The following is a 12,184-nucleotide window of genomic DNA, read 5'->3' on the forward strand; positions in this document are numbered from 1 at the left end:
CATACTCTTGAGTGTCACATCATGCTGCCTCTGTTTTCTAGTTGGTGAGGACTGCAGCCTTTAGAGAAAGTTCTGTGGGGGCTGTGGGAAGTAGCAGCAAATGTCTGCAGGCAAATGTCCTTCTGGATACCACCCAGCTTCAAAGGAATTGGCCCAAAATAGTGGACATGTTGGCTTTGAGGAGCCAAGGGAGATTTGGGAGGCAAGCACTGACAAGTCAAAACATCATTTCATCAGGAGAACTCGCTGTTCTTTTCTGGCTTTGAAACATATGGAAACCTCTGTTTAGCCACCAGATAATCCAGAAGGTCCCTTCCAAAGCTGAGATGCTGTGAAAATTAAAAACTGTAGAACATCATTAAAGTGGACGTTGATTCATGTTAAAGGGCAGGCATTGTGCTGGAAGACTTGTGGAATCAGTCAGACAACATATTTTAAACAGAACATCATGAAAATAGCAAGAGTTCATAATTACAATGAGTCACCATATGCCAATTTATCACAGTTACCACAGGCAAGAATTTACCTTAAAGAGTGAAGTTTGGCCAAAGAAATTAAACAAGATCGTTTGTAAGTTGCTAATAGGAATTCTCTCCATCAGTGATTTAGGCAAATATATGGAAGCCAAAATCCTTCCCACAGGGACATTGCCTAGGAAAATCTGCCAAGAAAAGCCAGAAATGAAAATTGAAATATTCTTTCATCAGAGTGAAGTCCTGCTCACCTTCCACACCAGCTCAGCCTCAGAATATCACTCAAAGGGCTGAAAGGTGGGAACTAGCTCCATAAGCTACGATATACTTTTTGCACACATGCGTACGTCCACATGTGCATGCGCGTGCACACACACACATGCAATCACAGGCCAAGACATGATCCTGGTACACATAGACAGAGACAAACATACATCATCTCTTTTCCTTTATAAGCCCATTCCTGAGGTTATCTCCCTTTGATCTCCTTTCACCTGGGTAATAATAGAAATGAGAGGAAAAAGACAAATTAGGTCATTTGCCCTGATTATTAGAAATAAACCGGTCTAGGAAATCAGGATACCTTCCTCCATATAGTGAAAGGAAAAAACAAAACAATAATAAAAAACACAATACAATGGTATTAGAGATTTGCCTCATTGTTTACAGAGCAATGCTTTGATTAAAAAGTGAAGCACGGAAGTGAGGCATTAGCTCTTAGCAATTCTGCTACATACCCACAGCTATGGTTTGAATGTGTCCCCAAAAAGCATGTAATGGAAACTTAATCCCCAATGTGGCAGTAATGGGGGCAGGGGCACATTGGGATATGTTCGGGTCATGAAGTTTCCACCATGTTGAATGGAATAATGCCAATTATAAAAGGGCTTAAGGCTGTGAGTTCAATCTTTTTTTCTCTCTTGCCCTCTCTTTGCATATCTTCCATTGGATGACACAGCAAGAAGGCTCTCACCACAGGTGGCCCCTTGATCTTGGACTTCCCAGCCTCCAGAACTATGAGCCAATAAAATTCTGTTGATCAGAAATTACCCATTCTGTGGTATTCTGTTACAGCAGCACAACCTGGACCAAGATATCCACTATTAGAAGTATTTCCTGAGTTGACTGGTAATAGTATTTGACAAGTACTGGAACATTTTTGAGAGTCAAAAAGCTTTGTTAATAATTACACTAACTCCACAGCCATAAATCTGGACTCTCACAGATAAAAAAGGATATGTGTACACACTTAACTGCATTCTCCCATTTAATCTGTCTATCACCTCTGAGAGGTATGTTGTTTTGTGGCAACAGGAAATGGGTTAGAAAGGTTAAATGACTTGCTTAGGGTCACACAACTGGGATGCTGCTGAACAAAGATATATGTGATTTGGGGCTCACTTTTTAAAATTATCTATGCTGCCTCTCAAGTTGCTATTATCTATCTGGGTATATAATGAGGGGCTAAAGGTTTATAATATTTTTTAAAATGACTTGTAGAATCAAAAGCCCTATGGCTCTTCACTAAGCAGAAATGAACTCTGCTAGGACAATCAAGTGTCATGGAGAGGTCATGATTTAGCTTCAATATGTAAGCAATTTGGTACCAAGAATACAATTGGTGTTGTCTGGTTTGTCTCTTCACCAAGATTTATGATAGAAAATCCCATATGTAAACAAAATACACTGGAAAGTCAACATATGTTTCAATATGGCTAAGTAACTCTTAATAAACTCAATCCTCTGTCATATAACAATACAAAATAACAATGGCTTGAAGGCACTGGAAAATTACCAAAAGCAGACAGTTTCTGGAGAAGAGTAAACACTTGGAAAAAGGTCACATCACAAGGTGGGGTACCCGTTTTTACAGTTTGTAGGCTAATGCCAGGCTGAAACTAATGCTGTGAAGGACATCTAAAAGTCTGAATTTTTTTTTAATTGCAGTCTTTGTGGAACGAAAAACCAGAAAACAAAAGTCAGGGCAACCACAGTCACTGGGAGGTGATGGGGGTTGGAGGGGGGACATCTAGAATGAAAAGCAGGATCCAAAATTCTGAGTACAAACTCTGCTCAAACATCTGCCTGACCTCTGGACCACATAGGTACAGGACAGACTTCCATTAAAAATAAAAGAAGTAAACTGAGATTTGAACTGTCAATCAAGAGATAACATCTACAGTATATTCCAACCAAGTGAATTGCCTGTTAAAACAAAAATCTGTAATCTACAAAGGAATAGAGTAAAATCTGGAGTGTTCACAATGTAACATTTGTAATACCCAAGACATAATCCAAAATTACTCAATAGGTGAAGAAAAATGTAACCTATTTTTTAAAATAGGTTTTTAATTTTTTTTAAATCCTTTAAAAAATGTAACCTATTTTTTAAAATCTTGATCACTCCTTGAGATGATCCAGATGTTAGAATTAGCAGACAAGGAATTTTAAAGGAGTTAAACCTTGAGATGATCCAGATATTAGAATTAGCAGACAAGGATTTTTAAAGCAGCTAGTATAACTATGCTGAGGTATTTAAAATATATTTGCAAATAATGCTGAGAGGAAACAATAGAAAAAAACAGAAAAAACAGAAAAAAATTTAAATTTTTTTTAAAAATCCTTTAAAAAATGTAACCTATTTTTTTAATATCTTGATCACTCCTTGAGATGATCCAGGTATTAGAATTAGCAGACAAGGATTTTTAAAGCAGCTAGTATAACGATGCTGAGGTATTTAAAAGAAAATATGTTTGCAAATAATGCTGAGAGGAAACAATAGAAAAAAAACAGAAACAAAATAGAAATTCTAAACTTTGAATATAATATTAGAATTTTAAAAAATAATTTTTATTGTGTATACTTAAGTTATATAATATACTATAGGATACATATGGAAAGGAAAATGGTCACTATAGCAAAACAAATTAACTTATCTATCATCTCACATAGTTACCTCTTTTTTTGTTTTTGTGGCAAGAGCAGCTAAAATCTACTCACTTAGCATGAATTCCAAAAGCAGTACAATTTTAAAAATAGCACAGGATGGGTTCAATAGTAACATGAATACAACAGATGTCTGCAGATTTAAAAGCAGATCAATAGAAATGATCCTTTCAGAAGAATAGATAGTGAAATGACAGCCTCAGGGACACGTGGGAAAGTGTCAAAAGGTCTTAAATACAAGTAATTGAAGTCTCAAAAGGAGAGGAAAGAGAAAACGGTGAGGAAACAGTATTTGGTGAAAATTTTCCCAAATTCAGTAAAAGGCATAAATTTACATATTCAAGAAGCTCACTAAAACTCTTAGCAGGATAAGTACAAAGAAAAAGATGTCCAAGCATATAATAGTCAAACAGCAGAATATTAAAAAAAATGTTAAACACAGCCCAAGAAAAATTACACATTGTATACAGAGAAACAAGAACTCAAATGATTACTGATTTCTCTTCAGAAAACATAGAGGCCAGAAGAGAGTGAAATGGCATCTTTAAAATGCTGGGGGCTAGGGGAAGGACTTGCCAATCCTGAATCCTATAGCAAACAAAAATATCCTTCAAGCATAAAGATAAAATAAAGACATTTTCAGATAAATACAAACTAAGAAAATTCATCATCATCAGACCTGCACTACAATAAACGCTAAGTGAAATTCTTTGAGCTGTAGAGAAATGGTACCAAATAGAACTCTGATCTTCAGGAAGGAAGGAAGAGCATCAAAAATAATACGTATCTAGGTAAATGTAAAGAACCATATTTTCTCTTTTTTTAAGCAACATAGGACTTTTTAAAGCAATGACTATAACATTGTCTTATGAAGTTTATGATCTTCTTGTGTAAAATATATGTGTGACAATTATAACATTAAAAATAGGGGGTAAAAATTGACATGTCTGGTTTAAAGTTTCTACATTTCACATGTAGCAGTACAATATTAACTCTCAATAGACAGTAAAAAAAATACAACTGTATATTATAATCTCTAGAGCCACCATTAAGAAGACAATGCAGGCTGGGCATAGTGGTTCACGCCTGTAATCCCAGCACTTTGGGAGGCCGAGGCAGGTGGATCACTTCAGGTCAGGAGTTTGAAACCAGCCTGACCAACATGGTGAAACCCTGTCTCTACTAAAAATACAACAACAACAAAAATTAGCCATGCGTGATGGCACACACCTGTAGTCCCTGCTACTCTGGAGGCTGAGGAATGAGAATCTCTTGAACTTAGGAGGCAGAGGTTGAACTGAGCCTAGATCATGCTACTGCACTCCAGCCTGTGTGACAGAGGGAGACTTCATCAAAAGAAAAAAGAAGAGAGAGAGAGAGAGAGAGAGAGAGAGAGAGAGGAGAAAGAAGAGCAAATACATATAATTTAAAGAGTCAGCAAACAATTAAAATGCAACTATAATAAATATTAAAGCAAGAGACAACAGAAAAGAAGGTACAGAGTAACGAAAGCCAGAGGGTTAGACAGAGAATAAAATAAAATGATAGTTCAAATCCAACCCCATCAATAATTACATTAAATGTTAAAAAACTACACACTCCAACTAAAAGTCAGATATTTTCAGGATGGATAAAAAATGAAACACAAACTATATGCTATCCACAAGAGGTACACTTTAAATATAAAGATAGCTAGAAAGCAAATGGATATAAAATATATATATATATATATATATATATATATATATATATATATATATACCGTTTAGAGTAACCATAAGAAGGCTTGCATGACTTGGTTTTTTATATTAAAACCAGACAAAATAAACTTCAAGACAGTATTATCAGAGATAAAGAGGGATATTTAATAACGTTAGATAGGGTTAGGGATAGGATTAGTGTTAGACAGACAAACCAACACAAATGTGTATGTGCTTAATAAAAGAGCCCCAAAACAAACAAAGCAAAATTTGGAAGCACTAAATTATACTGCAAGGCTATAGTTTCCAAAACAGCATGGTATCGGTATAAAAGTAGGTATGTAGATCAATGGAACAGAATAGAAAACCCAGAAATAAAGCCAAATATTTACAGCTAACTGATCTTTGACAAAGCAAATGAAAACATAAAATGGAGAAAGGACACCCTGTTCCACAAATGGTGCTGGGATAACTGGTAAGCCGCATGGAGAAAAATGAAATTGGATCACCATCTCTTGAATTACACAAAAATTAACTCAATATGGATCAAAGACTTAAATGTAAGACCTGAAACCATAAAAATTCTAGAAGATAACATTGGAAAAAACTTTTCTGGACATTGGTCTAGGCAAAGAATTAATGACTAAGACCCCAAAAGCAAATGCACAAACATAAACAAATAAATAGGATCAAATTAAACTAAAAGGCTTCTGCGCAACAAAAGAAACAATCAGCAGAGTGAACAGGTAATCCACAGAGTGAGAGAAAACATTTGCAAACTATGCATCCAATAAAGGACTAGTATCCAGAATCTACAAGGCACTCAAACAAATCAGCAAGAAAAAAACAAATGATCCTATCAAAAAGTGGGCAAATGACATGCATAAACAATTCTCAAAAGAAGATAGACAAATAGCAAACAAACATGAAAAAATGCTCAGCATCCTTAATCACCAGGGAAATGCAAATTAAACCCACCATGAGATACCACCTTACTCCTGCAAGAATGGCCATAATTAGAAAGTTAAAAAAACAATAGATGTTGGTATAGATGCGGTGAAAAGGAAACACTTTTATACAGTTGGTGGGAATATAAATTAATACAACCACTATGGAAAACAGTATGGGGATTCCTTAAAGAACTAAACTTAGAACTACCATTCCATCTAACAATCCCACTACTGGGTATCTACTCAAAGGAAAATACGTCATTATATGAAAAAGGCACATGCACACACATGTTTAAAGCAACACAATTAACAGTTGCAAAGATATGGAACCAACCTAAGTTTCCATCAAACAAACAAGTGGATAAAGAAAATGTGGTATATATAAATATATATATATATATATAACATGGAATACTACTCAGCCATAAAAAGGAATGAAATCATGTCTTTTGCAGCAACTTGGATGGAGATAGAGGCCATTATTCTAAGTAAAATAACTCAGGAATGGAAAACCAAATATCATATGTTCTCACTTATAAGTAGAAGCTAAGCTATGAGGACACAAAGGTATAAGAATGATATAATGGATTATGAGGACTCAAGGGAAGACTACATACTGGGTACAGAGTATGCTACTCAGGTGATGAGTACAATAAAATCTCAGAAATCACCACTAAACAACTTACCTATGTAACCCAAAACCATCTGTATCCCAAAAACTATTGCAATATAAAAAGAAAACTACTTAATTTAAAAATGGACAAAAGATTTTAACAGATACCTCACCAAAGATATACAAATAACTAATATGAACATGAAAAATTACTCCACATCATTTACAACTCTCGAAAACACTATGACAGTTTCTAATACATTTAAATATATACCTACAGGCTGGGTGAGGTGGATTATGCCTGTAATCCCAGCATTCTGGGAGGCTGAGGCAGGTGGTTCACTTGAGGCCAGGAGTTCAAGACTGGCCTGGTCAACATGGTGAAATCCAGTCTCTACTAAATATACACAAATTAGCTGGGCATGGCAGCGAGTGCCTGTAGTCCCAGCTATTTGAGAGGCTGAGGCAGGAGAATCACTTGAATCTGGGAGGTAGGGCTTGCAGTGAACAGAGATTGTACCACCACACTCCAGCCTGGATGCCAGAGCAAGATCCTATCTTAAAAAATAATAAACCCTGGTGGGGGGGGTGGGGGGAGGTGGGGAGAGATAGCATGGGGAGAAATGCCAGATGTAGGTGAGGGGGAGGAAGGCAGCAAATCATACTGCCATGTGTGTACCTATGCAACAATCTTGCATGTTCTTCATATGTACCCCAAAACCTAAAATGCAATAAAAAATAAATTTAATTTAAAAAATAATAAAAAAAGAAATAATAAACATATACCTATGTGCCAGCAATTCCATTCCTAGGTGTTTATCAAAAACATACAAAAACATATGCTCACATGAAGACTTATACACAAAGGTTCATAGCAGGATTATCCATAATAGCCAAACTGGAAACATTCCAAATGTCCATCAAGAGGAGAATATACAAGGAATCTGCAGTATACCCATTCAATGGAGTAGCATTCAGCAATAAAAAGGAACAAACTACTGAAACAAAAGGATGACTCAAAGAAAAACCATTATGCTACATGAAAGAAGCCTTATAAAAGAGAGTACATATAATAAGATTTCATTTATATAATGTTCTAGAACAGGAAAAACTATGATGTTCAGAAAATATAAGAACAATGATTGGCACTGCAGGCAGTAGTTTCAGAGATTGACTTGCAAAGGGCACAAGGGGTTTCAGAGGTGATAATAATATTCTAGATCTTTTTTAAAATACAGAATCTTGCTCTGCTGCATAGGCTGGAATGCAGTGATGCAGTCATGGCTCACTGCAGCCTTGATCTCCTGGTCTCAAGTGATCCTCCTACCTAAGCCTCTCATGTAGCTGGACCACAGGCACGAACCACCATACCTGGCCCTTTTTTTTTTTTTTTTTTTTTTTTTTTGGAGAGATAGGGTTTCACTATATTGCCCAGGCTGGTCTCAAACTCCTGGGCTCAAGTGTTCCTCCCACCTTGACCTCACAAAGTACTGATATTACAGGTGTGGCACCGCACCTGGCCAACTTTCCATATCTTAATAGAGGCTTGGATTACATAGATGTATACATTTGTGAAAATGCAGAGGGTGTATACTTAGGATTTGTGCATTTTCTTATATGTAAATTTTATTAGTTTATAATTGTAAAAAAAAAAATCTGATCTCCGAAATTGTCTTGAGCAGCATTGGCAGACTATAACCTGTCAAAAGCTAAGGTAGTATGATATGGGGGAAAGGGCCCAGGCTTTAAAGTCAGACAAACATAGGTTTGAATTCTGGCTTCGCTATTATACTACGTGTTCTTGGGCAAGTTACTTTTCTGTTTCTTTATATACAAAGGAGACAATAGCACAATGTCCAACATATAATGTGTTCCATGAATAGTGGCCAAGAATAAACTGACATTTGAGATAATTTGGCGTCACAGAGCCAATCATTGCACAATTCACAGACACCATTCCAACCAAGGTGTTAGCCTACTAAAGATTATATATGAATCTTCCCTGGGATGTTTGCATTTCCATAAGGTCCCCTGAAGACTAAAAACTTAACAGAGTGCCCTCTCTGTCTCCCAAGGAGTAAATGAATGAAGACTTGAAACAGTGCTTGGCTGATTGGCTTTCAGTTCCCTGAGCTGCACTCACCTCAGGGTCTGTGCCTTCTTCATAGGAGTGAATGCTGAAGGCCATGCCATCAAATGTGTGGTCCATCCGCAGCACAGCCAAAGCCAGCCCGGCCACCGTCAGATTTGCTCTCTGTCCAGAAAACTCCATCTTGTGACCAGCATGTTCAATTATCCTCAGAATTCTGCAAGAAACCACAGATGGAGAAGAGCATCCTACCCCTTAAAAGGAAAACCCACTCTCTTTGCAAGATTTCCTCATTGCAAGACTTTTCTTTGCGTTTTAATCACTATCTTTATAACACTTAGGAATTATTAAATAAAAGCAACAGTTTTGCAATCAGACAAATTGATGTCTAAATCTTAGCTCCTCTCATATCTAACTGTGCGGGCAAATACAGTAATCTCACTTAGCTTCAGTTTCCTCACCTGCAAAGTCAGAAGTAATATTACACTCATCTCAAAAGATTGCTGTGAAAATTAAAGAAATTGTTACATGTAAGCGAGACCCTGCAGGGCCTCGTAGGACTTTATAAGAAGTTCAGATTTTATTCTATGTGTAATGGAAAGTCACTGAGTGGTTTTAAAAGCAAGATAGGGACATGATTTGATACATGCATTAAAAGATTACTGTGGGTGCTATGTAGAAGATGATCCATAGAGGGTCAAGAATGGAGGCAGAGAGACCATTAAGGAGGTTATTGTAGACAGTTTGGTGAGAGAACTAGGACAAGGAATAGGGTGGTGGTGGTGGTGGAGATAAAGAGAAGTAAATGAATTCCACTGGAATATTTAAGGGATTTTATAAGTGGGTGTACAGTGGCACATACAAGAGTTATTGATTGGCTGTGAGTTAGAGGGAGGTAACTGGTACTATTCTTGAGTTTTTCACTTTAACACTGGTTGGATACATTTTATACCAGGCATCCCCAAACTTTTTACACAGGGGGCCAGTTCACTGGCCCTCAGACCGTTGGAGGGCCGCCACATACTGTGCTCCTCTCACTGACCACCAATGAAAGAGGTGCCCCTTCCTGAAGTGCGGGGCGGGGGGGGGGGGCGGATAAACGGCCTCAGGGGGCCGCATGCGGCCCGCGGACCGTAGTTTGGGGACGCCTGTTTTATACACATTAAGAACACTGAGGGAGCACAAAGGTTGGGGAAACAGACTGGGGGTTTGGTTTGGGGTAACTGTTTACTTGAAAACTTGCTGTCACTAAGATTCAATTAGAATTCAAATACATCCTTTCACAATGAATACTTGAGTAAAGTGACCCCATTGCATTGTACTAACCGAGCTTTCAATGTGTAATTACCTGACTTTTAAAATCGATGATGACTGTATGCCAAGAAATTGATAATATATACAGTCATCCATTCATATTTTGGGGGTATCTGTTCCAGGACTCCCACGGATACAAAAAATCCATGGATGCTTGAGTCCTTGATATAAAATGGGGTAGTATTTTAATACAGCCTATGTACATCATTGTATATTTTAATCTCTAGATTACTTATAATGCCGAATACAATGCAAATGCTATGTAAATAGTTGTTGTACTGTATTTTTTTGGGAATAATGGTGAGAAAAAAAGTCTGTACTTGTTTAGTATCAACGCAAGGTTTTTTTAAAGGATATTTTAAGAAATAATGTATTTCCCCAAAGTATTAATACTTACTCATTGCTAACTTCATGCAGATCAGAGGCTGAATCGTTTTGCTTTTCCAAAACAACGTTGATTATTTGTAATATAACATCAGTTAGGTTCATACTTATCTCATCACATTGTGAAATATCTGATACTTTAGAAACAATGATCTTTGTCTCTTCTTTATCCAGGGATGGGGATTCATTTATCAAATTTAAAATGTGCTCTGCAACATCCTCAGCATTCTCTGGGGAAAGAAAGTTGAAACATAAAAGCTGCATGACTTAGTCTTCTGCCATTCTGGTGTGCTTCCTTCCCTTTAAAGAGTAAAGAGGGTGAGATGAGAATACTTAACAAGGTAACACGTTTACAGAAGGAAAATGTTGGCCCTTTGTTTCTACAATAGGTGTAGTCCCAGAAAGTAGAACGTAAGTCTAGTTTCTATTGATTAAAAAGTTTTCATTCATTAAATCATTTTTCAAATGTACAGGGAAATCTTTTTGTCCCTGAAGAATTATCTTGAAATTTCATTCTAATTAAATTGAGACTTTTGAGTATTGGATTGTGTTAAGTAGATTCCATCTTATATTCAAATATCAGCAAACACTCAGTCTATGTTTTCATAATTAAGGGTGATGGTTACATTTTCCTGTCAAGAACCATCAAACTACAGAAAAAAAGCAAATATGGACTACATCATATTAAAAAGCAGTTAATTTAGATTTTCCAGAGAGTAAGAACAATAGATATTAACTCACTCGCTTTTTTCTTCACGTTTTATTATGGAAATTTGCCAGCATACACAAAAGTAGGAATAATAGCATAATGAATTTCCATGTTCCTCATGAATCACCCAACTTCAACAAGTGTCAACAAATGGCTAATCTCATTTTATCTACACTCCCTCTCACCTTTTCCCCAACCCCAGATTATTTCAGACTGAGTCCTGGATGTGATATAATTTTATACATAAATACTTCGGTATGTATCACCAAAATAAAGGATTTTTACATGTCACAACCACAATAACAATTAAAATTAAATTTAAATATTAGCAATAATATTCAAAATCGTCAAATATCCTGTCAGTGCCCAAAAGTTCCTGTCTCATAAATGCTTCTTCTAAGTAGTTGTTTTATTTGAATCATGACCCACTTTTAAAGTGAAGAGCTTTGTTAAACGAATACAGCACAAATTAGATTTTAGTTCAATAGAACACATATAAAGCTGAGCTTTCTTGTGGTGTCTTCCTAGCTTAAAGCAATCACATTCAAGTCCAATAACCAAAATATAAAGGAAAATATTCAAAAAAATACAATTTGTTAAGAAAAATTCCAGAGAGAGCTAACACTCATAACACACTTAACCCGGGTTATATTACAAATAATTAACCTGTTTCAGAAAACAAAATGATTCAGCATAAAATTCATCTCTTCTCTCTCTGTATTTCTCTTCCTCCCTCTCTTTGAATGATCTGCATAGTTGTGCCTCCTCAAATCTCTCTCCTACCCCAAGTTCCCCACAACTTAACACCTTCAAAAGCCTACACATACTACCTTTTGCTTTCTTCTCTTCCTCCTTACATTCTTTCTTTATTCTCTTCTTTTTTCTGCAAACAACTTTCTGTCCTCATCAATGTAAAATAAGCAATTATAACTGAGATCCTCTCAATTCCCCCCAAGCCATTACCTCAATTTGTCCAGTAAAGGATCACATAGGAACTGAGCTAGCA

The 12,184-nt window shown here is 36.4% G+C and overlaps 1 protein-coding gene across 1 annotated transcript in view; it reads right to left on the reverse strand.

Moving 5' to 3' along the window:
• The window catches only part of ADGRG4 (adhesion G protein-coupled receptor G4), a 164,238-nt gene that overhangs the window by 32,024 nt on the left and 120,030 nt on the right, over positions 1–12,184 (reverse strand). Inside the window, exons 13-15 of the mRNA XM_074391684.1 lie at positions 10,483–10,699; positions 8,826–8,988; positions 527–661 (exon numbers count right to left, since the gene is read on the reverse strand). Of these exons, the coding sequence (XP_074247785.1) occupies positions 527–661; positions 8,826–8,988; positions 10,483–10,699 (515 nt within the window). The remainder of the gene's footprint in view (positions 1–526; positions 662–8,825; positions 8,989–10,482; positions 10,700–12,184) is intronic.

The sequence above is a fragment of the Saimiri boliviensis genome, chromosome X, assembly GCF_048565385.1.
Source record: "Saimiri boliviensis isolate mSaiBol1 chromosome X, mSaiBol1.pri, whole genome shotgun sequence".
In the NCBI taxonomy this organism is placed as follows: domain Eukaryota; kingdom Metazoa; phylum Chordata; class Mammalia; order Primates; family Cebidae; genus Saimiri; species Saimiri boliviensis.